We start from the raw sequence: 25,529 nt of genomic DNA, 5'->3' as shown, positions 1-25,529 counted from the left end.
TCTGCTAATTTTAAAGCTGATCAAACTTCCATTCTATGTGACCAAATTATTATCCCTATAGATAATCAGTAAAAACTTATCATAAAAGAACTTGTATAACTATCACAAGAACCATCCCTATGAAACATGATGGGCATGACCCATTGTACCATCAACAAGGAGCAAAAATCAGCACTCGTAGCGCTGCACCTGCACTGGTCGCTGCCCTCCTTAGGCGTGCTCACTGCCACATTGCAGGTTAATACTAAACTGAGTACATTTAATTTTGTTTCGGATGAGAGGGTCGTCAGTATCAGAATATTGTCGAACAAAGTTCCTGATAGAGAATGAAAATTAGTGAGGCATCAAACAACATAGCTAAGAAAGTCATTATGTTCATGGAGTAAATCAATAATGCCAATGTGCTTTAAACTGTCAAAAGCGTAGATGTAAGGATCGTCCTTGAATTCTGCACACATCAATAAACAATGCATATGAACTTTTAAAATAAGCATAAAAGTTGAAATGGATAGCAGAGTTAGCCTCAGGTGAAATTGAAAGTAAATATACCAGGGTTGTTAATCAAGGGGCCTTCCACTTGCCCTTGTAGTCGGGGTTATTGATTTTCTGAACAACACAATGATCAACTCATGTCACTACAGCTTGTCTAGCATAATTTAGCCACTTCGTCATGTTCATACCTTTTTGCTTCCATTGTCCTTTCTACTCTGGGTTAGGAATGGTTGGGGCTGTCCATTCACCATCTTCCTCATCATCCCAATCCTCTGGCTGCAACAATTATTGAAGAATGTGAAATCAAGGATCTACTAATGATCTGATCACAGGAGATGTGTATTCTATGGAATAAGTGCCATAAAAAATATGGAATAAGCAAAATATGCACTAACAATGATAAAGATCATTCTTAAAAGGCTGTTCATAGTACTACAATATAGGCTCATATTGTCATATAAGTAAATGATAGTTTTACTTAAAGCTTTGTGAGTTACAGAATATAGTGGAGACAATACGACCCAAACTTCTATGCCCAAAACTAAAACAACAATATACTGATATGAATCATCTAAAGTTGAAGAATTAAAAACAACAATATACCTATATAAAGCATTAGAAAATAATATACTAGGTCGGTGATGGGATTTGGAGCACAGAGATGGAGGCACGCAGGGGCTCAGCTAAAGGCGCATCGTGCCATCCAACCAGCTATCAATCCAGAGCTCCTAATCTTGGATGCTGAAGATCATCTACATGGCCGAGGGGCCCTCGGAGGAAGACACATCATGCTATCTCTGTTCAAATAAAATGCATTTGAAATTTGTTTCATGAGATGTAGTTCATTCATCGTCTGGCCTAGTGCAAAGGCACCAGAAAAAAAAGTGATGCTTGATTAGATTTTTCATCAATTTTGGCACTTCCAAACATGGTCTGAATTCAGTAGCATCTCAATCCTGCAAAACCATAAAGTTCAAATTACAAGTAGAAAGGAGAATGCTAGTAAAAAATAAATTAATCAAATAACTAGGCATTTAAATCAATGGGTCCTCACAGTGTGATTTTGAATTGTTCCATTTCACCGGCAAAGGAGGACAACCCTTGCACCTCCCACTCCATTGTCAGAACTGAGATGTTCGATTTAATTGAAGAACTAATCAAACAGTGAAACAAGATTCATGAATACAGCATAACAATAATATATGTAAAAGAATTAACTTATTTTCTTTTCATGAAATAAGTAACCATTTGTAATTAGGAGACTACGGCAATTAATATTTAAGTGGAATGTAAAAAAAACATAGAGAACAAAATCAGTTTCTGAATCACTCATGCTAACCAACTACTGAAAGTAGCTTAATGCGACTTCTCTGCTTACCTAGGTGAAACAACCAAAGCTGTCAGCAGGCCGTCGATTGATTTCAATGAGCATGTGTTTGCTGCATCCAACCACTAACTCTGCATCCGCGGGGCCAAATGGTAGATAAGAACATGGGGGTGACAATCGTACCATATCGGGCAAGAGGAAGGTCTTACTGAACAAGGTGACGGATCTGGACTCGTCGAGCGCACGTACGATGGAGCGGCCTACGTTCGGCTCGGTTGCACGATGAAGGGGCTCGCGTCTAGCCTGGCGGCGTCACAGTAGAGGCGCAGGAAGTCGGCGTACGGCATAGCATTGGCGCTGGACGCCCAAACCTGCGCCAGCGCCGCCTCCATCTGCGTGGCAAGTGGCACCTTGCGCGCTGCCTCAACCTTAGGCCAGCCGTGGGCAAAGGCGCGTTTGCCTCCCGCTTGGCCGGCGCCGTAGGCGGCACGAGATCGGGGGGTTGGCCGCCGGCATGAGGAAGGTACCAGACCACGCGTCGCCCTAGGTTGCCCTAGAGCAAAAGGACGAAAGAAGGTTGATCCGCCGCCGCCGCTCCTCAAGAGCTTGCCCTGGAGCACAGAGACGAGAGAAGGTTGTCCTCACGAACCCTAAGGTCTCTGAGCACATTAACCCCTGGGCACTGGCGTGGATCAGAGATGGAATGAGGGGTGGGGGTGACAACGGGGCGGCGTACGAGTGAGGCTCAAGGGCGACGGCGGCGCTCGGAGACGGAGACGGGGGCTTCTTTTTGCGGAGCGCTGATTGCGGGGGCAGGGAGAGGATGCGGGGTGCAAAGGGGAAGTGGGGGAGCGAGCGAAAGGCTAGGTGGAACCATGGTATCGCACGCAGCAGGCAGTACGATGGACCCACGTTGGAATGTCGCACCAAGAAGTGTCCACGCTTTGTTCTTTTTAGTTGTAGGAGAAGCTCGTCATTCACCTGGCACATACTATACTACCTTCTGAATGCAAAGAATACAATTCTAATTGCATACTTCTATACCTAGTCAAAATGTTTAAAGGTACACTAACTTTACAGAAAATAATTACCAATATTTTCCCTCTAAATAAGGATGAATCCGGATTTCCATTATCTTAAAAAATTACCAATATTCATGACACTAAACAGATATATTATAATAGTACATTCCACCATGAATTTAATATAAGCATTCATTTTGCGTGGATGATTAGTCTACGGAATAACAAAGAATAACAAATGGGGTAATAAAATGATAATGCGTTGCTCTCCAAAAGAAAATGTAAAGATACCAAAAAAAAAAAAAGATATTGACCACAATAGTCTTAGCAACTTGCATCTACCTGCTACGCAAACGCGTCAAGAAAGCAGTCGCTGTTCTGGATGGTATCTCATAGCAGGCATAACAAATGATAGCAGGCACATATCGCCTTGGAAACCCTCCATGGATCGGTACCACCAACCCACAAGAAACCGACGAATGGTGCGTGCGTGAATGGGTCATCGACAGAAACAGCCCGAGCTCTCTGACCTCTTCTTCCCTTTTCATGGCGGTGCACGAGACGAGACGACTCCCATGTGGATGCCGGTCAGGCAACGCGTGCAACGCCAGTTGCCAGGTCTTTCCTGCAGACCCAGCAAACGCCAAAACCCTACACGCTTAGTTTCACTGTCCTCTTCAACCACTACCTTTTACACTAAAGATTTATATATTTCTCTAATGAAGAAATGCATCCCAACACATCAGACATCACCCACCATGAGACATTTCAAAGGCTTGCATGCAACACCCAAAAGAATGGAAATTTGTGCTCGTTTAATAGTCCAACAGAACTAATCCTCGGATCTGAACATATGTATGTATAAAATGAGTGCCTGAACATATATATATATAGCAAAAATAAAAGAACAAAAGAACTACTTTAGCTCATCATAACAGTATCAGTTTGGACAAAAAGGCCCTAGCCATTTCAGAATCCCCCCTTTTCCCAGCAGCTCTGACTTCTGAGGATGAACCACTGCAGTCAGGAACTGATACAAAGCAAGAATTCCATTCCATGTGCGACAATGAATCCGGCAAGAGCTTCAGGGGAAGGTGAACGACCCACCGATCTGCTGGTTCCCAGACGGCGGGTCGATGGCGACCCACAGCAGGGAGATGGTGATGGAGAGGAGCCCCGCCCAGACGAAGACGATGGTAGGCGTGCGACCCCTGCGCCCCATGAGGCCCTTGGCGAACGGGTACAGGTGCGCCAGCACCCAGAAGCTGAAGAAGACGCCGCCCAGCAGCTTGCTCCACTGCGGGATCTCGCTGTAGATGGTGCGGCTGAAGCCCACGGCGATGGCAATCAGGTTCACCATCATGATCACGATGGGCGGGATCATCAGCGACGTCCACTTGACGATATACAGGTCCGCGAACTCGTCATCTACGTCGTCGCCTCCGGACTTGGACGTCAGCGTGAAGGAGATCTCGATGCCCGCCACCACCTTCAGGAGGCCCTGCAGCACAGCCGCGAGGTGCGCGCTAGTGCCGCCGATCAGCCAGAACTGCTCGTTCCGCCACCACTCCTCCAGGCTGATCCCTGACCACTTGATCTCCAGCACTGCCAGAAGGCACAGCATCAGCGTGATCCCCAGCAGGTACGTCAGGAATGCCACGTTGAGAGTCTTCACGATGAACTGCCCTGAGAACAGGGACAGCGCCGGCAGGAAGCAGTAGACGATCAGGAAGATGGACGTGAATGGGTAGATGCCGACGTTCAGGTAGGCGATCCTCTGGAGGAACTTCATCCTGCGGCTTGCGAGCAGTGCATTGTTGCGGGAGAAGAAGATTTCCACCGAACCAGTAGCCCACCGGAGCACTTGGTGGAGACGGTCAGTCAGATTGATGGGTGCGGTGCCGCGGAAGGCGTCACGCTTGGTGACACAGTACACAGACTTCCAACCACGGTTGTGCATCCGGTACCCAGTGACCACATCCTCTGTGACTGAACCATAGATCCAACCAACACGGTGGCCCCACTCGGTCTTGTCTTCGTACCAGCATGAGATGACACTGATGGCCTCAGCAACTGTGGATGAATCAAGAAGGTCACGGGGAACAGTGAGAGCACCTGGAGGACGGCCATTCTTGACACCAGGGTGATCAGCTAGCGGGCGCCCTTGGAATTCAGCAATTGGGATGGAGTTGATGAGGAAGTTCGAGTTACCAAACTTCTTGGGGAATGATGACATGTTCATTTCATCCTCATCAAAATCTGCCATCCTTAGAGCCCGGGTCTCCTCCGGTGCAGCAGCTGAAGCTTTGATCTTGCGTCTCTGGGGAAAGCAACAGCTGCAGCAGCCACCATGTTCCTTGGAGCGCGGAGGGTCAAATCCATATAGGGCGACACGGCGGAAAAGACAGCCAGTGCCCACATAGACTGGCCCCATGATACCATCCAGTGCGCGCATGTTGACATCAAAGAAGACAGTGTTGTGGTTAGCATAGCGATCTGATGGATCAATGCCCTCAAACCGCTGTGGGAACTGAACATAACCAATACGGTCGCCACCACGGTCCATCATGAAGCACATGCCCTCGCGGAAAGCTTGCGAGTTGTAGACATAGTGATCACAGTCGAGGTTGAGGATGAAGGGGCCATTTGACATGACAGCAGATGAACGGACTAGGGCATTCATCGCACCAGCCTTCTTGTTGTGGTCATAACCAGGGCGCTTCTCTCGGGACACATAGACCAACATTGGCAAACGGATGTCGACCTCAGTGAAATCAAGAGGTCTGCCTTCATCACCAGTGCTGCCATACAAGGGATCATCACTGGGAGGTTTCAGCATCACCTGAAGCACAGAACAATAATGAATTAGGTGCTGTTTTTCTTGTCAAATACTATAGTAGCAGAATCAATTAGATTTCCTACTGATTACATGCAGCTACCTAACTTGTTAACAATACCACGTCAACAATGTATGTTATGATACGTTTTCTTTCTTTATGTACAGAAGAATCGACAGAGTAGAATTAGGACATGTATGTAAGCGAAGATGCATATACCTGAATTATTCCAGCATGATCACCACGGGTATGCTCGGCAGAAGGTTGAATCCAGGTACCAGGCCAATGAGTGCCATCAGCCATCCAGGTGGCTTTAGGGATCTTAACAGGCTCTACTGCATCATCAAGAGCAGTCTCTCGCTGCCTCTTCATAGCCTTGATTTCCTCCCTGGCATGGTACGCATCAGAGCGTCGGCGTATCGAATCAGGCAGCGCATTGATCCTGACCTTGAACTCATCATACTCCCTCTTAACCCTCCTCCTGTCCTTGACAAAATCCTGGCGAACCTTGTTCTTGTATGGGTCCTTCTTAAGATTGAAGTAGCTTTCAGGATTACGAGGCTCAATGTTGTGCTTGCGACAGAAAGGAACCCACATATTAGCAAAGCTAGCAGCTTCAGCCATGGCTTCAAAAGTCAGGAGAGCCCCTCCATCATCAGAAACATAGCAAGAAAGCTTCTCCACAGGGTAGTCAGCAGCAAGGATGGACAGGATGGTGTTTGCTGTGACCAGTGGAGGTTCTTTCTCTGGATCAGCAGTGGACACAAATATATCAAGCCCTGGTAAATCTGATCGTCCAGTAGGGTTCGACGGCGTTGGGGTCTCAAACTTGTCTTTCAGGACAGCAAGGTCGGTTGCTCGGTTCACAGGGCACAGCTTTGGCAGCTGGTCGAGCAGCCATGAAAAGCCAAACCAGAGTTCACAGACAACAGACATGCCCCAGAGCCAAATTGCATCATCATTCTTGTGCTGAATTCTCCACATAAGGAATAGAGCAAGGACGACCATGCGGATAAGAATGAGAAGCCTGCAGGAATCACCAGAACTGCCAAGGTTAATCTACAGGACATTGTTACTATACATGAAACATTTGCACGTCTATTTTGCTGGAAACAAAGGGTATCTGGACTATCTGATGAAGTTATAAATTTAATAATGCACAAGTTGGGAAGCATTCTGCAATTTCAACAGCAAATACCAAAAAGGTTTCAATATAGAGCTAGCCATTATTGGGTTCAAATGTTTGGAACATGGTAGAGATCAGATAGTACAGGACAGATCTAAGAATCTAACAACTCACCAAACCTACTAGTTTGTTCAACAGATCACAACAACTGGGACTAATCTACACAACCAGGTCTAACCAAAGTTTGACTCAGAATCAGGGTGGAATATTTCTTTATATATGAACGCAAATAAAAACCACCAAGTGGATCACAGATAGAACAATGCATTTCAAATTCAAACCAGCCTTGTGTGCGCACATGAATGATGAATCCAATCACGATTGAAGAGAAAAACAAACTTCAGTCGGGTAGGTAAAGGCATGCATTTACCTGTATGGGCTGAGTATGGCAGCAGGGATGGGAAGCTTCCGAGTGAGCGGCCTCCATGGCTTGGTGGTGAACTCGGCCGGCTGGCCATCAGCTCCTCCACCACCGAGGCCGCCTCCGCCCATGCCTCCGGCGTCCACCTCATTCTCCTTGGGCCAGATGGCATTGCCATAGCCATACGTGCCCTTGGTCTCAAAGAGCCAGCGGTTGTGGTCCCAGTCTCCGGTCTGGCTCCTGGTCATTGCCTTCTGGGAGCGCATGATAGAGAGGCGCCTCTCCATCCTGGACGCGGCGGCGCCGGGCGGCGGAGGCAGCGACAGCGTGGGCCTAGCACCGACGGCATCGGCAGCGCCGACGACGTCCTCGAGCTCCGTGTTCTTGTAGGGCTCCTTACACCCGGGGCAGACGGCGCCGGCGTTCTTGACGGCGTCCGCGAAGCACTCGGCGCAGATCTTGAAGTCGCACTCGCAGGGGAGTATGTCGTCGCCGCGCTCGTCGCTCATGACCTTGGCGTCGCATCCGTTGACGGCGCAGGAGGAGCCCTTGGCGCCCGCCATCTGCGGGTGGGAGGCCTCGGAGTCGGTGACCTTGTCCATGAGGTGCGCGCGCGTGACGCTGTTGAAGCCGCCCGTGAAGAGCGAGTTGGAGACGTACTGCTCCTCCACGCGCGCCGAGATGGCCGGGTCCATGGGCTGGTTGTCGGGCGTCGCCGGGATGTGCACGTGGTAGCTCGCGTACTGCTGCTGCTCCTCGCGGTCCGGGGACATGTCGCCGCCGATGCCGAGGTCGCTGTCGAGGTCGTCGCGCGAGTAGCTCACGTAGCGGCCCGAGTGCGTGCGGCGGGCGAAGGTGACCATGGGACGGTCGCCGGGGACGGCCGCCTGCGCGCGGGCGTCGTCGCCCCCGCCCCCGCCGGAGTAGGACATCCGCGAGGGGCGGCTGCTGTTGCTGTGGCGGAGTCCCCCGCCGTTGGAGGCCATGGCGGCCGGTCCTGGTGCGGCACTGGATTGAGCTACGGATCCGTCAGTGGTGGGTGATCTGCGGAGGAAGGGGAGGAAGCGGAAGCGTCAGGGACATGAATCGACTCAATCGAGTACTAGTAGTAGTCAGTCAAGAACGGCAGATTTTGCTGGGGAAGGAAAGGAAAGGGCTGGAGAACGAACGGAAAGCAAATCCTCCGACAGGGACCGAGAAATCAGGTCGAAATCCCCGGGTCCAGGATTGAAAGCAAGAAGCAGCGGCAAGACGCGGCGCGCACGCAGATTCAGATGGCGGCCGGAGAAGCAGGGAGGGAGGAAGGCAGAACAGGAGGATGCAGAGGGCGGTGGTTCTTACCATCCGAGATGCGATGCGAGTGGAGTCGTAATCTGTGGAGCTCCGAGCTCCAAGCTCCTCCTCTTTGAAGGACGAACGGAATGGAGTTGAATGAAGTAACGAGTAGCGGTAGGAAGGACAGAAAGAAGAAGCGAAGGGACGAGGAGGAGAGGAGATGGCGGCGGTGGCAAATGAATGAAGCGGAAGGGGAAGCGCCGGGCACTAGTACTAGTAGGCGGCCGTGGGGACGGGATTGGGGGGGTGGTTTGGTGAGCTCCGAGGCCGGGTGGGGGACAGAGGGAGGAAGAGTGGAAGCTGGAAGACGAAGTCCACAGGAAGAGAGAGCAAGACACAGAGACGAGGACAGGAGGGACGCGGATTTGAGCTGGGTGGGAGGAAACGAGACGAAACGGGCAACGGACGCGGCGCGGCCTCGCTCACATCACATGGGGGTTGGTCCTCGGAGACGACGAGGGAGGACGGAGGATGCTGCAGGCGGTGCTTAAAATTTTCAAACAAAAGGGGGACGACGGGGACACACTGATCGCGATTGGTACGCGTGATACTGCTACTGGAGCTTTTTTTTCCTTGTTTATTACTATTAAGGATTACGAGTACTACTTACGAATTCAATGATACTGCTACTGAAGCCCTTTTTTTTCCTTGTTTATTACTATTAAGGATTACGAGTACTACTTACGAATTCAAAGGCTTCTCGTTAAAGCGTCTTTTTGGCTTAGCGCATGTGATTGGAAAAATAATAATAAAGGAAACTTATAATGAGAAAGAAAAGGAAAGGAAAAGAAAAGGTGTGCAAGCAGAAGGAACGCGTCCAGGCCTGCAACGGAATGGAAGGGAAGAGACGGTGACGGTCAGCGCACGCAGCTGGCCCTGCCTCACTCCCTGCTGCCTCCGTTGGTGAACGCGCCCGGTCTATGCTGTCTTTTTTTTTAATAAGAATTACACATTACAACGCACATATTCATCATGCACGCACACTCACTCCTATAAATACGCGTACGCAAACTCTATCCTTATGAGCACATCGGAAGGACTGAACCGGTCGGCAGATCACGAGATTCACAAAGTCACCGCAGACGCCTTGCTACCACTGAAAGCATAACGCCGTTAAATTCTGGAATAAATTCAGAAAATTTGCGAACACTCGTGTCAAGTCGAGGACTTAAACCCGAGTGAATAAATTTCACCACAAAGAACCTAACCAGCTAATCTATGATTTGATTGATAACAATGTTGTCTTTCTTTTATCTTCTTTTCTCCTCCCCTCTCGTGTTTTCCTTGTTTACCGTTTCCTCTTCCTATATTTAATCCTCGTGTTTTCCTTATGTATTGTTTCCTCTTCTTCGTATATTTACCTCTTTTTTCTTTTTTTTTTTGCGCCGCCTCCTGTTCCTACAAGAACCACCTGTATTAATCTTGGTATATACTTGCTCCAACTGATCGAGGAGCAATTTTTTAGGGTTAAAAGAGGTTTTGTTTATTCATGCGTTGAAGCGCAGCAGTCTTGCGTAGATGGCTCCATATATGCTGTCTGTGTCCGACCCAGTTGGACACGGTGAATCAGAATCGACCACCGTCATCATTCACGCGTACTTACGTACAGTTGAACTGATCATAAGGAGAAACTGGCTGTATGGATAATGACCCTGCGTGTTGTTACGACTATATAATTATAATTATTATTAAAATCCGGAGACCAGCCAGCCAGCTGAAAATCTCTCGGCAGCACAGGCACAGCATGTAGACACGGCTGCCGTACGCGGTCGTCGTGTATGAGCAAGAGCATGAGCATGAGCTGAGCCTGAGCTGGCTCTTCTTCTACCTCCTCAATCTATCTACGCATAATATACTACTAATAATAGGACTAGTGCTTACTTGGCCATCCATCCATATATGCATGCCACGCGGTGTCAAGTTTGACCGGCCGCTGCCTGCTGAGTGCTGGCTCCTCCTCGCTTGGAATGCCGGCATATCATATCATGGCGTTGGACGGCAGCGGCACCAAAGAGAGATGGATGGAGAGCAAATGGCACTGACTGGTCCATTGCATGCATCAACTAACAGACGAAACAATCATGCGCGGAATGTCAACAACATGCATGTGATGGATCTCCGTGTAAACATGCTTGGATCCGGTGACACGGGTCTAAAAAAATCCATCAACCGGCTGGGAGGTAGAGTTTTTAGTTGGCTATTTTTAGAGTATCCCGATGAGTTTTTAGTTGTCTATTTTTAGAGTACCATCTGGCCGTACGATAGATTGTCTGTGACACGTGTCACCAGATCCAAGCAGTCTGCACGGTGGGAGGGTGCAGCCAGGCCGCTCCCAATCTTTTTCCTGTTACGCAGGGGTTTCATCCAAAACAGATGCATGGCACGACTATGGAGAAGCACTCGAGGTAAATAATCTTCTTAACACCAACTTGCATGGTAAATCACGGGCAATGGATGGGTTAAATTGCTAGCCGTGATAGGGCCACGTCGCCCGATAGCTCGGTAACTACCAGATCTGGCGAACAGGCGATGTTATCGACCGTTCTCTATTGTGGTGTTCGTAGATATATCACCCGTCAAGCCATAAATCCAGAAAAGTCACGAAAGCTCCTGAACCCGCGCTCGGCAGAGGGCTTGTCCCATTTGCATCATGGAGCGAGTATGGTCAGGTCAGCATCATGGAGCGAGTCTGGACATGGCGTGCAACAAATTATTTTAGCTAGTATGAATGCAGATGCAAGCCAGTACTAGTAATTAGCTGGAGTATGTAGTTTATTTTATTAACTATAATCATATGGCGCATGGATGGATCATCGTGCATTATTCATGTGGAAACTGGTGATCTTCATTTGTTTGACCCAGTTAATCTCTACTGTACTTCCTCCGTCCGAAGAAAACAATAAGGATTCTATTTGTCCTTAAGTTTAATTTAATCTACTGTCTACTATATCTAGCTCATCGAAATTCACTAGCGCCGTCCTCTCCTGCGAACTGGAGAGACACCGACGGACTTCTGGACTCCTCTGCCGAGCAATTTTTTTTTTTAATTACCTCAGCTTTCAAATACAAGTTGTAGCAGCCAAACTTAGAGATTGATTTCGAGGTCCATAGCCATGTGTTCTTTGCTAGTGATTACTAGATTGATTTGTGATGCGCGAAGCATGCCTAGGATGCAGAGTACCTGTTCTGCAAGCATCTGCCTTGTGTGAATCATGTAGATTTGCATAGGAAAAGTTCACTATTTTTTTTTGCCAATTACTCTTCAATGAACTAGTTTAGATTGCGATAATAGTATGACTCACCTAGTGTTGTTTAGATTGCTTGGGCTGTGACGTCACACATACATAAATGAATGATGACTCCTTATGATGAGAAACAAGTTTTACTAGTTGTATGACGTGCCATCTAACTATAAAAATATGTGAACACGTATTGCTGATGTTGAACATATAAAGATATGCTTGCGACACAGCTGTGATGGGATCATGCAAGGCAGCTGCATGAAAGAGATGGTTTGTGACTACCAACTTTTAATTTTAGATGCAAGATAATAAAAACAATCATGTACTAATTCCATCCTTCTGTCAATTGGAATTACACGATCGATCATATATCTTTTATTCTAGGCTGTAGTAGTAGAGTAGAGCTAGCCGCCAGCTAAGGACCTAGGGTACTATGTTTAATTGATATAGCTTGTTATTGTATACAACTTTAATTTGCATATTGTGTTGGATGCTAAAGATAATCGCTGGTTGGTTTCTGGACTGGTTTGGGCTGGCTGGTGCTAGTTTGTTGTGAGAGGAAAACACTGTTGGCTGGCTGGTTTGGGCTGGCTGAAACCAACAAGCGAATAGGGTGTGTGCATGCCAAATGTGGCGATGGGGTGGGTTACAGGCTATTTTGTTTTGTTTTGTTTTGTTTTGCAAAGTCGTATGGCTAAAGGAGCGGATGGAGATTAAAGTTGAGGTGGCCTTGTGGAGGGGCCATTGCCTCCCTTGCAGATTCCTGCCCTCGCATCCATGGCGCTGATTGATGAGATGAACCTACCTGTGCTACATCTCGACTTCCACCACAGAGGCGGTGCAAATGTTTCCTGATGAGATGAACCTACCTCGAGAGGCTGTTCCTGTTTGTTTCGTTATTAGTAGGTCAACTGGCTAGTGCTTTGTGTTGGAATGTGTCACTTGTCTTTGGGATTGATAATTTTTTTATTTTGAATTCATATGAGATTACCAGAAAATATGGCAAAATGCTGACAGGGTAGACAAAAGCTTGATTTCGAGCTAGAAGTGGTAATCATTTCTTTCCAGAAGCTAGCACATGCATTTCAGTATTATCTCATATGAATACAACTAAAGCCTTCATTTCTTAAACTAGCTTTTAAAACTTGTATTCTTCAAATTTTTGCTTGAAATTTCTATTAGCATTTCCATAGTTGTAAATGGTACCAGGATGATGATGATATAAGATTATTACAATTATAAAGGTGCATCGGTTTCTTGATTGTGGGAGGATGGTAGTCATTTCTGATCCATTCCGTGGGAGATGTTGATAACATTATTTGGTATGTTGGTTGTTTGCTGGCTGAGGAGCATAATTAGAGATTTATTATTTTTTTATTTCTCAATAAGGATACAAGATGTGCAACATGCTTTTTTCAGAGTGTAAATGCTCAGATATGCGTGATTCCAGCAAACTTATGACTGATTAGATTTGTTTCCTGAGATTTTTTTTCCAGATTGGTAAGTATAAAGTATTTTTATTTGGATTCACAGATTAATTGGCTACCTTCTATCCGAATGACTTGCTTTATCACTGAATCCACTCCACATGCATCGCTGACAAAGTGGAAGATTATCAATAGCCTGCATGGTCAGGTCAGTATCCAGCGTTGGAGTGCTCCTTTTTCTGTTATAACTTATGCACAGGTGATTGTATTTCTTGCAAAAATAGAACATGAATGCTACTTGTTTTGCAGAGCTTATCATGCTAGTCTCTTTTCCGTTTTGATTCAGCTAATGCTTCAGATTAACTATGCCATCACTATTTTTTTCTTATATATTGAAAATACTCATGGGTGCAAAGATAATTCTTTATTCTTTGTGAAACATAATATACTAGTTATAGGAACTAGAAAGCAATGGATCGGATATCACACTGAGCTGATCATGGAAGCATGTTTGTTCGCATTGGCACCTACCATGCTGTGCCATGTTTGTTCGTATTGGCACCTACCATGCTGTGCCATGTTTGTTCGTATTGGCACCTACCATACTTTCACAACTCACAGCATCCTGCTTGCCCATTTTCAACGAAATTCTGATACCTTTTTTTTGTGGTGTAGATGCCGGAAGCAAGTGTGGGATTATTGCTCAGGAATGGGAGGAAACCTGTTGACTTGTAGAGGAAGAGAGATGGGCTACACAGGGTACAATGCATGTGGCAATGGTTTACATGCATTTCCATCTGTCATTTGTTTGTTTTTTTTAAGCGAAACCATCTGTCATTTGTTCCTTCCGATACTTGGTATCTGTGCAGCTTGCGTTTAGAAGTGTTCACAAGGTGAATATTTCAGAAGTTTCTTTTTTTCGGGATATAAATTTGGGTTTTCTGATTGTGCCTTTATCTATGATAAAGGCATTGAGCATACTAGTTAGCATTTTTTAGTTAACTTGATATTTTTTTATATTTGATTTGATATGTATTACTACAATTCGCATTTGGAAGACATGGCATGGAATATTTGTTATAATCTGGTATAAATAAATGTGTATTGTCATTAAGTTTCAGTACAATCGCAGAAGAAGATAAGTCATGATGAAAAATATATGTTCTGGTCGAATTTGAATTGTAATTTTTTTTTTTGCGGAAAAATAATTTGTAGGGGCGGTTGTTACTGTAGCCGCCCCTACAAATCGATTTGTAGGGGTGGCTGGTGTTTCTAGACCGCCCCTATAAATCAATTCATAGGGACGGCTAGTAATACCAACCGCCTCTACAAATCGATTTATAGGGGCGGTCTGGGAACCGCCCCTACAAATGCATGATTTGTAGCCACCCTTTCATAGGGGCGGCTGGCAAAATCACCCCTACAAACGGTTACCAGCCGCCCCTAAAAATGTTTTTCTACATAGTGCCATAGATAAGGGTCCAACTCAACCAATGGGTTATAATTTCCCTAAAACAAATAAGAAAAGATGCTTTCAGAAAAAGTTGGTTCAAGCAACATCCTTGGCTTGAATACAGTGTGGAGAAGTATAGGGCCTATTGTTTTTATTGTTATCTTTTCAAGCATGATCGAATGGATGACAAATTTGGATATGATGTCTTTACAATATTGGGGTTTAACAATTGGAAGAATGCATATTTGGTGCTTCCAAAACATGATGGAAAAATCCAAAACCAGTGTAGGACAGCATATGAAGATTTCAAAAATCAAACAAGTGTGAAACATAAGGTTGACAAACATACAAAAGATGCACTAATCAAATATGAAACTAGGTTGGATGCATCGTTGGGTATTGTGAGTTTGCTCACATTGCAAGGTGAACCATTCCGTGGACACGATGAGTCCCTTGCTTCTTTGAATAAGGGGAATTTTCTAGAGTTTCTTGATTGGTATAAAGAAAGGAATGAACAAGTGAGGCTTGCATTTGATGAGACATGTCCCAAAAATGCCAAGATGACTTCCCCAACAATTCAAAAAGAACTTGCAGAGTGTTGTGCAATTGAGGTCACCAAAGCAATAAAGGAAGAGATGGCGGGTTGTCTTTTCTCCATTCTTATAGATGAATCGCGTGATATATGTGTCAAAGAACAAATGGCTGTGGTTGTGAGGTAAGTAATTGATTATATAATTGTTAATGTTAAAATTAACTAATCAGATTATAATATCTATGTTGTAGGTTTGTGAACAAGAAAGGAAAAGTGATTGAAAGATTTTTAGGTATTAAGCATGTGAAGGAGACAACCTCAGAAGCATTGAAGACAACAATTGTTGAAGTACTTGGTGAGCATGGGTTACACATTGCAAATCTGCGAGGGCAAGGGTATGATGGTGCTTCTAATATGAGAGGAGAATTTAATGGCCTTCAGAAGCTTATTCGTGATGAGAACCCATATGCTTTCTATGTCCATTGCTTTGCTCATCAATTGCAGTTGGTAGTTGTTTCCATCTTAAGATGTTGTTCATCTATGGAGGATTTCTTTGGTTATGTGGCCTTGATTGTGAACACCACTACATCTTGCAAGGGGAAGGATTTACTGCTAGATAAGCAACGCAGGATTCTTTTAGGCAAGTTGAGCAGTGGAGAGATTTCCACAGGAAGAGGGAAACATCAAGCAACATCCTTGGCTAGACTCGGAGATACAAGATGGGGTTCTCATTACAAGACATTACTTAGTATTGAATCAATGTGGGATTCAGTAATTGAAGTTCTACAAATTGTGCATCAAGATGAGCATAATCCAAGTAGGGCAGGAGGTTTAGTGGAAATCATGGAGTCTTTTAGCTTTGTGTTCATCATGAAGATGATGTTGCAAATCCTGCGCATCACAAATGAGCTCTCTTATCTTGCAAAGGAAGGATCAAAATATTGTTCAAGCCATGTCTTTGGTTATTGATGTGAAAACACGTGTGATGAATTTGAGGAATGATGGTTGGGAGCCACTATTATAGGAAGCCACAAAATTTTGCAGTGAAAATGATATCCCAATACCAAATATGAATGAAGCAGTACCAAGATTTGGAAGATGAAGAAAAGGGGACAAGAACAACATCACTCAAGACCATTATTTTCGTGTTGATATCTTCTATGCTGTTATAGATGCTATTACCACAGAGTTTGATCATCGGTTTAATGAGGTATCTTCAGAGTTGCTTGTTTGCTTTTCTTGTCTTGACCTGAGAGATTCATTCTCTAAATTTGATGTGCACAAGCTTGCTTGGCTTACTGAGATATATTCTGATGATTTCTCCTATTCCGAAAAGATGGGTATAAAAGATCAACTTGAGTTATTTATTATTCATGTGAGAAGAATTGAGGAGTTTAGAGATTGTCATGATCTGGTAAGTCTAGCTGCAAAAATGGTTAAACTTGATAGACATACTGTTTTCCCATCGGTTTATCGTCTAATTGAGTTGGCATTGATACTACCGGTAGCGACGGCATCAGTTGAAAGGGTCTTTTCAGCTATGAAGATTATCAAAACAGAATTGCGCATCAAGATGTCCGATGCTTGGCTCAATTACTTAATGGTGTGCTACATTGAGCGAGAAATATTCAAAGGAATTGATCTTGAGAAGATCAAGAATACATTTCAAAACAAGAAAGATAGGCAAATGCAATTGCCTAGGCCGCCTAGGCGTGACTGAAGCTTCATCGTCACATGGTTAGTTGACTTTACTTGTATTTTCTATAGTTTTTTATATCCTAAATGCTTGTAATTTGTGTTTTACTATCACACTGTCTAGTGAACCATTTTGAGAGATATTACTTTACTATATATGTTATTGACTTCGCTCTACCTTAAATTTTTTTCGTCCTCCGCCACTGCTTGGCCTTGCTCCTCCTCGCCTGGAGCGCTCCGGTCAGAGGGGCTACTCCACTACGGCGAGATCGTGGTGATACGTTGCGAGGCCGCCGGCTACCCGTTGGATCGCCGGCTGGCCACCCGCGGATCGTCGGCTCTGAGATCCTCTTCATCCTCGCTGTGGCGCCCACCGTCCTGCTACTCCTCCTCTTCGGGCTTCTTTAGGCATCGGGGCCGGGGGCTGCACAGGGTCTGTAGCCTGGAGCCTTCTCTCCACTCGGTGCTCTGTGAGTTGCTTCCGATGCTGTGGTCATGGTGTTCAACCAATTTCAGTTATGGTGATGAGGGTTCTGAGTTTAGTTGGTGTGCAGTGGGTGTTCGATCAAATGCCTGCTTGAGTTTGGTCGTGAGTAGTCGAGTAGATAAACAGCACTCGCTGATGCAGTCGGCACTTCGGCAGTGGTGGCGTCCTCAGGCATCTGTGTCGCCGCGCATGCCGATACCTCTAGCCCTAGCCCGGATACCTCCTTGAGGGCCAAAAATACTGATGGCACAACAATAAGAGTTGCTTATTTGTTGGATGATGAACTCAAGCTGCTGACAGTTCCTTTTCGGGGGTGGTCAAATGCCCCAATCAAAATGGGGCCAATATTTGATTCTTCTCATTAGTGCAATGTCGCAGGATGATTTGGTAATTTAGCATTGGAAAAGTAATTTTTCTTTTTGAGGGAATCTTCCCGGAGATCAAATGGAAAATATTTGTAAGGGCTTGAAAAGAACTGAGGAGAGAAGCAACCTGAAACAACAGAACAAAGCCCTTGCTCCAGGGAGCTCTATGTTTCATGCGATTGTGAAACGATGGAGCAGCCATGACGCATGTGGACAAGCAGGGAGAGCCGTTGGTGCTAGCTCCAGGAAAGTCGCTGGTGCCAAGAGTCATCTGCGGGCTTGATCCAGTCGTGGTGGACCATGAAGGATGACAATGGCATGCAGGCAAGTGCCGGCTCATTTGCATCAACGGGTCTACAACAAGCTTCAGTGCCTCTTCAATACATGCACTTTTCCAGCAGCATCCTTTTTTGAGCTGCAGGTCCATCTGTAGCTATGTAGCGGGAGCACTTTATTTATTGGCTTAAATCTTCTCCATTTTTACTTAATTATTACTGCATAATCGTATCTTTAAAAATCACTAATCAAACATGTGTAACTTCAGGATGCTTCAGTATATTTTAACCATGTAAAGCAGCCAGCCACTTCAAAGATCTGTGATGAGCGCATCAAATACCTTGATGTCATAATTCATAAACACATGTGGGAAGGCGAACAATACACATATATCCCCATGCCTACTAATTAGTGTTGTCATGGCTTCACAAAACAGCTTTGTTTAACATATTTTGATGCAATTTACTAATTAGTAGTTTTGAGGCATAAGTGCAACCATGATTTATGAATCGACGACACTTTTAAAATTATCAACGTTTCTGTTGTCCTTCCAAGTAAGGAAGATTGCACAACTATATTTTCACATAAGCTTGTAACACAAGCAAAGCCCTACATTTCTAACTCCATATGAACCATCATCCTAAAAAGCACTATAAAATTGCTGTAGCAACGCGCGAGGTATCGTCTATTTATTAAGTTTGCCAACGAGCTCATAGCTTGGCGTGGTAGCGCTCACAGTGGCTAGGCTGTCCACACGCTCTCGCACACAATTTCATGACACAACTTGCTATGAACTTGTAGCTTATAGAAACAATTTATTAATACGGAGTTTTGTTTCCAAATGATCTATTTCTGGTCTTTATTGGGCATCTATGAGTGGAACAACCCAAAACCTGAAACTGAATTCGAAATCCGAGGAGGAGGTGGATTCCGCCGTCAACCGAGATGATGGCGCATGCCAAATCGACGATGAGCCTGTGATGATTTTTGGGTCAGAGAACTCATGACAGGCATATGTAGCCGTACGTGTAATATATAGGCTTCTTATGGCTAAAGTAAACCCTAAACTGAGTTCGTTTCACTAAAATTTTGGCTGATGCTAATTTGCTGTGGGAGAAAAACTCTGTTCCTTTGCCAAAAAAAAAATACTGCTGAAGAATAGGACGGATGTATTTTTCTACGGTTTTTACTGGCACCAAGTTTTGTCAAAGGAGTGCATTGTTGCCGTCAACTTCTCCGGCCGACCACGCAGGAGGAGAGAAGGGTGGTGGTGGTCCCCACACGAGGCAGCAACGGTGGGACGGTCCCACAACGGTGGTACGTGTCGGAGTCGAGAGTATTGGGTTGGAATTGGGAATTCCCATTCCCAGCCGCGTTTCACGCATCAACGTACGTAGGAGTATACACGCCCACCAACCAACGGTCGTGGCCGTGAACCGCACAACCTCGGCTGGGCCGGGCCCCTCCTCACACACACACACACATACAACTTAGAAGAGCTAAAGCCCACATGCTGCTGATTGAAAATTGTCCCGGCCCAATTACACACCCAAAACATGTCTACGGGCCCTGCCTTCTTGCTCTTTTCCGTTTCCATTACAGAAATCTGTTTCCACAGAAAATTTTGTCCGCATGAGACACGTGTGTTTGTGTTGGCAAGCACAACGCTGAGGATTATGTTCGTGCTACACGACACGAGGATGTGATGGCATGCCATGGAACATGCTCAACGTAACGATTTTGTTGCCAATTTTCTTGCGATTTTGTACACAACATCCCTGGTTGGTCGTCTATAACAACAATTCAAGATGGCATATAGGTCTACAACTTTTCTTCAAGCACTATGGTCGTTGAACGAACTGATCATTGGGAGATCTTCAGCTGATCTGAAGTTTAGCTGATTCAACGGTTTCAGACTCTAGTTTAGAGTTTCATAGCTGAGCTCGTGCAGAGTTCCCCGGGTTCAGTCCGTTGGTTCAACCCTGCCGATTTTAACCCAATTTTTATTAGCATCCAAAAACAACTTCACACACAAGTCGTCAAAATTACTTTGCATGTCATCTATATAGATAGGACTCTAATACTTACACCTTGGCGATATTTACATAAAAATGGTCTTCAGACTTGGAAATGCGTTAGTGTTAGTTGTTTGGGCCGTTTACTCAAACTTGAGCTACCAACTTACCATGTTTTTACACTTAATCTATAGCTGGATCCTATTCTAGGTTGAAGCACATGACTTGTAGCCGTACTACTTTCATGTTGCCACACTTACAAGTGTTTAGGCAAAATCATCAGTTAGGGCAGCCCCAGCGCAGGCGTATATGAGTAGTGGTCTCAGAGAAAAGCACTGGTGAGGCTATCCTACATAATTTATTCTCCCAACGCAGGCATACAGTGCCTATCCTTTAAAGGTCCCATTTGTACTTTTGGCAGGAAGCTGTGTCATCTGGCGGTCTGCGAAGTCTACACCAGTGATGATTTGGATACAAGAGGCTGGGCACGGAGGATGGGGCTACTTAGCGTTGGGGGTGGCCTTAAGCAGCAATAAACACGTCATCATGCTAACATGTGCAAATGCTATCCGAATTCTCTTTGCAGACTCATCTCTCCTCATCTTCAGAAGTGCAAATGCGATCCAAACATATCTAGGGAGCATTTATGTTTTTAGTTGTTCTTTATAGATCGAACAAAGACAGAGTAACATATATAATACATACACTTAATAGAACAATTCGATCACTAGTGGTTACTAAAGCTTTGAAGCAATCTCCAAGTGTAGAACAATTAAGGGTATGGAACAACATGTATGTCACTAAATCTCACACGGTTTTTCACCTCCTGAGCAGTAACAGTACTCAAATATACAATGCTTTAGGTAGTTATATATTGCTACTAGCAATCATCACTCGCACTTGCCCTTAGCGTGTTTAGTTCATCGTTACCTCTATCAACAAGCACCGGAGAAGAAAGAAGATTTAATAGTGGAAAGAGAAACATGAATACATTCGTCCAAAGGAATGAGAGTCTCCAAGAAATAGTTTACCGCTGAGAACAAGATTTATGCAACACATATTTTCGATCTCAATTATATATCATATCCATTTAATTTGTTGGGGACGTAGAAGTTGGAATAAAGGACATAAACACATTTTTTTGTCATAAAATATCATAATTTAAATTGTGCCACACGTTCGACATGACAACATCCGCCTATGCCACGTGCCACGGTTTTTTTTATAATCTTGATGGAATAAAGGACATGGGTCTGTACCTCTTCAGGGTACACATGTTCGCAGTGGGTGTGTGGTGTTCCTTGATGATGGATGTAGTTACACTCTCTTTCAAATGGTTCATTTTACATCCCTGCATTCAATGTTAATTAACAAGCAAACCGATAACAAATAAAGGCTCCTCTCTAGTGTGGTTTGGCGACTATATATATCAAGTTGATCGACCTGCACGACAGGAACAAGCTTATTCTTCCCTTCTTTTTCCTTTGTTTGAGGTCTCCTGGGGTGTAAGAGCAACAGGAATTAACATAGATGAGAAGAGAGAAGAGATTCATATGAGAGTGAAAGGCATCAGGAGAGAGGTGTCTCGTGGTTGGGTAGGCTTTGGCACCTTCCATTCCAATCGCTCACCTGTTCACTCTTGTTCTTGACTATGCTGGTTAGTTAGGCAGAGCAAAAACGACTCTACTGTGTGTCTCTGTTAACGACCGTGCACAATAATATAATTACACAAATGAGACTTTGTTTTGCTGCTCGTCACTTGTCCGTTGAACTTTGCAAAATATCAAGGTCGTCGTGAGTTGTTCTGTGGTCGTCATTGATGACAAGTCATAACCAGATTTAGGGGGTGTTTGGTTCTTTAGTCGCTCCTAAAATTTATGTCATATCAAATGTTTAGATACTAATAAAGAGCATTAAATATAGATTAATTACAAAACCAATTACATAGATAGAGGCTAATTTGCGAGATGATTTTTTAAGCCTAATTAATCTGTCATTAGCACATGTTTACTGTAGCACCACGTTGTCAAATCATGAACTAATTATGTTTAAAAGATTCGTCTCGCAAACTAGTCGCAAGTTGTGTAGTTAGTTTCGTAATTAGTCTATATTTAATACTCCATGCATGTGTCTAAACATTCGATGTGATAGGAATTTTAGGAGGACATATAGAAACCAAACATATCCTTAGCCCCCTACCCAAAAACCCCCCCTGAAAATAACAATACTCCAGAGCACGTACAAAGAATTAAAGAGACCTAATGACATGGCCGATGATTCGACAAGAATAAGATACCATGATATAGGGCATCAGTAGAATTAAGTCGGTCCCAGTCAGTAGTCTCATTGGACAAGAAATATATTTCCACAACAAAGGAGACCTCATGCTACTGAAAAAAATGAATAAAGAAGCCCTAAAGAAATAGTTTAGTAAGACAAATAGGAACACCATGTTGTTTCTCGTTGTCTAGTTTCTTCTCTCTTTAGCCTGCTTGAATCTCAGGATGAGATTCTTCTAAATGAGGTAGATCTGTAATATCCCGTGTTTTTCCTCGTGCTAAAATTCGTTAAAAATTTATTTTTCTAAAAAAATTTACAACAAAATAAAACTTGGTTTGTTTCTTTGCCTGCACAACCATTTTCAAAAACATTTTGAAAACCTTGCATTAAAAGTACACCGTATGCAATTTGAATGTTCTGTGTGCTTTCCTGAAATTTATTTAGGGCACCAAAAAATATTTTCCTTGAATTATCAACCCCATTTCCAACACAATTCCTCTCCTTTTAAAGCCATATTGGGTTGTACCCCTTCGCTGTGCGCATCTGGCCCGCTCGGCCCAAACCTCTCCCGCGCCGTCGTTTTCCTCGAGTCGCCTCCGTGTTCCACCTGGTGCCCTCTCGCCATTCCCTGCCTCCTCAACATATCACTGATGAGTCACACTGAAGAAGCAAAATCCACCATGCGCAGGAGAATAAAAATCATATCACCACAGGATAACATACGTGTTGCAGATAAACTGTTCGTGCATGAACATATTGTTTTACAGCATTTCAGAGTGTTCACTGTATTATCTTGTCAGGGGCTCCTGGACCAAACTCCCAAGGTACTTGAGGCAGTGGTTTAATGGATGTCATAAGGCCACACAGAAACAGAACCAAAGAACCATTTCTGTACCTACTTCTTTAGGAGCTTTTTAACTTTATTCACCACACACGCATACAGCATCACACAATTCATTCACAAAAGGAGAGAGGCACTGCCTATCAACACACGAAAGATGTTTTTTTCATTTAGAAGTGAACGTAAAATGAACCAGATTTAGGAGAACTATCTCTTTCATTGATCTCTGAAATGTATTTATACAAGTGAAGGGGTGTCACGAAGGGACATGACTGTTCCCAAAGGACATGCCCTTTGGAGTAAAACTAACTGTCTAATCCTATCAACTAATCTTGTAATTGATGGATGAGATCACTTCATGAATAGGTGTCTGTTCATGGCGTCGTTGATGAGATCACCGAATGGGTGTCTATTGAGAGACACCGTTTCGTAACACTCCCCATTGATCGAATCTTCCTTGAGATCAATGCAGCTGTAAGCTGAAATTCCTCAGAAAACCCAATGAGAAAAATCTGAGGAATATATGATATGCCATAAAAACTCCTTTAAACCTTATTGGAAAATAAGGAGAAAATAACATATTTATTTGTGATTTAAATAAACCACTATGTCATTGGTATCCCATTAAAAATCCCAGTGGGGAAAAATATTGGAGATACGACATAAAGATAACTCCCCCAAAAACCTTTTTAGGAAAAATATGAGGAGCAATATAAAGTGATATGTCGCTAAAACTCCTGTAAAAATTCAGTGGGAAAATTAGGAGAAAATATGACGACATATTATTGGTATTGCCTCTTGGATAACTCACATGAAAAACCTTTTCAGGGAAAAACCATGGATGAGTTGTGAGGACAATATGTGTCTTTGATATTTTCCACAAAAACCCCGGTGGAGAAAATAGGAAATATGACACATGCTTATGTTAATATTACCTCATTAAAAACTTTAACAAGAAACCTTGTAAGTAAAACTTGTGAAAGAAAAGAGTATAATATGATGTTGGTATAGGTCAACATTTAGGAGATGTCTCCCCCTGATTCTGGCAAATCTCGAAGTTGCCGCATACCAATTCCATGTACCAATTTTTGAAAACACGAAAGTTGGTAAGGACTTAGTAAATAGGTCAGCGAGATTATCACATGACTTGATTTGCAAGATGTTTATTTCCCCGCTTTCTTGTAATTCATGGGGATAAAACAGTTTAGGAACAATATGCTTAGTGATATTGCTTTTTATGTAACCTGTTTGCATCTGTGTAACACAAGCGGAATTATCTTCATAGATAATTGTAGGTGATTCAATCGAACCAATACCACATGCTTGTTGTATGTGGTTAATCATTCTGTGAAGTCATACACATTCATGTGATGCCTCGTATAGAGCAATAATTTCAGAATGATTAGTAGAGGTCGCCGTCAGAGTCTGTTTAGAAGACTTCATGAAATAGCTGTACCTCCATATAAGAATACAAATCCAGTTTGGGGTGGGGACCAGATAAGTAACCAGCATCAGTGTATCCAATCATATTGAGATCATGATTTCTCTTAAAGAATAAACCAAGATCCTTTATGCCATTAAGATATCTGAGGATATGCTTCGCTCCCATCTAATGACGGTGATTTGGATTTGCACTATGTGCTAACTAGTATGTTCACTGCAAATGCGATATCAGGCCTGGTGCAATTTGCAAGATACATAAGTGCTCCAATGACACTAAGATATGGAACCTCGGTCCCAATATCTTTTCTCCAAAACCTCATGGTTCTAAATGGATCTTTCTCTATTTCTAAAGAACGAACAACCATCAGGATTTTGTTATGATATGATTTGTCTATATTGAATTTCTCCAATATTTTCTGGATATAGACTGATTGATGCACTAAAATCCCTGAAGGACGGTGCTCAAGTTGTAAGCCTAGGCAATATTTGGTCTTACCCAAATCCTCCATCTCGAATCCACATGATGGAAATTGTATCTCAAATAATTGTATAATTATTTTTGTATCATGATGATATCAAAATAACCAATATACGCAATCATGCTTAATTATACACAATGTATGTTGCGATTTGTATTTGGATTCAGAATATGAAGTCCATTGGGACTTATACGTCTGAATCTATCAAATTCATTTGATCTGCCAATTATTAAATTTGAAAAACTTCATTTTCATACATACCATGGGGTATGCTATGCTGGGTCTCTGCGTGAAACCATATGCTACAAGCTCTCATTGTTCACCACCTTGCTTCTGAAAAGAAACTCTGTGAGGAAAGATATTACTATGGTAATACTTCTCATCATTGAACAAGAGCAATCTCCTTAATTGCCACCTTTTAGTTTGACCAAATT

The 25,529-nt window shown here is 43.9% G+C and overlaps 2 protein-coding genes across 2 annotated transcripts; one reads left to right on the top strand and one right to left on the bottom strand.

Annotated features, from left to right (window-relative positions):
- Window positions 1–3,636: 3,636 nt before the first annotated feature.
- Window positions 3,637–8,937, bottom strand: LOC136523780 (cellulose synthase-like protein D2). The gene is made up of 4 exons (XM_066517344.1): window positions 8,567–8,937; window positions 7,235–8,269; window positions 5,898–6,705; window positions 3,637–5,683 (listed from the first exon to the last, which is right to left on the bottom strand). Exons 2-4 carry the CDS (start codon window positions 8,209–8,211, stop codon window positions 3,926–3,928), a joined length of 3,543 nt encoding a protein of 1,180 aa, XP_066373441.1. The 5' UTR covers window positions 8,212–8,269; window positions 8,567–8,937; the 3' UTR covers window positions 3,637–3,925.
- Window positions 8,938–14,777: 5,840 nt separating this feature from the next.
- On the top strand, window positions 14,778–16,183 carry LOC136523251 (uncharacterized). Its single transcript, XM_066516995.1, has 2 exons — window positions 14,778–15,397; window positions 15,466–16,183. Exons 1-2 carry the CDS (start codon window positions 14,862–14,864, stop codon window positions 16,181–16,183), a joined length of 1,254 nt encoding a protein of 417 aa, XP_066373092.1. The 5' UTR covers window positions 14,778–14,861.
- Window positions 16,184–25,529: the final 9,346 nt, after the last annotated feature.

This window comes from Miscanthus floridulus, chromosome 18 (assembly GCF_019320115.1).
Source record: "Miscanthus floridulus cultivar M001 chromosome 18, ASM1932011v1, whole genome shotgun sequence".
Lineage (NCBI taxonomy): Eukaryota > Viridiplantae > Streptophyta > Magnoliopsida > Poales > Poaceae > Miscanthus > Miscanthus floridulus.
This window is presented reverse-complemented; position numbering and strand designations above follow the sequence as displayed.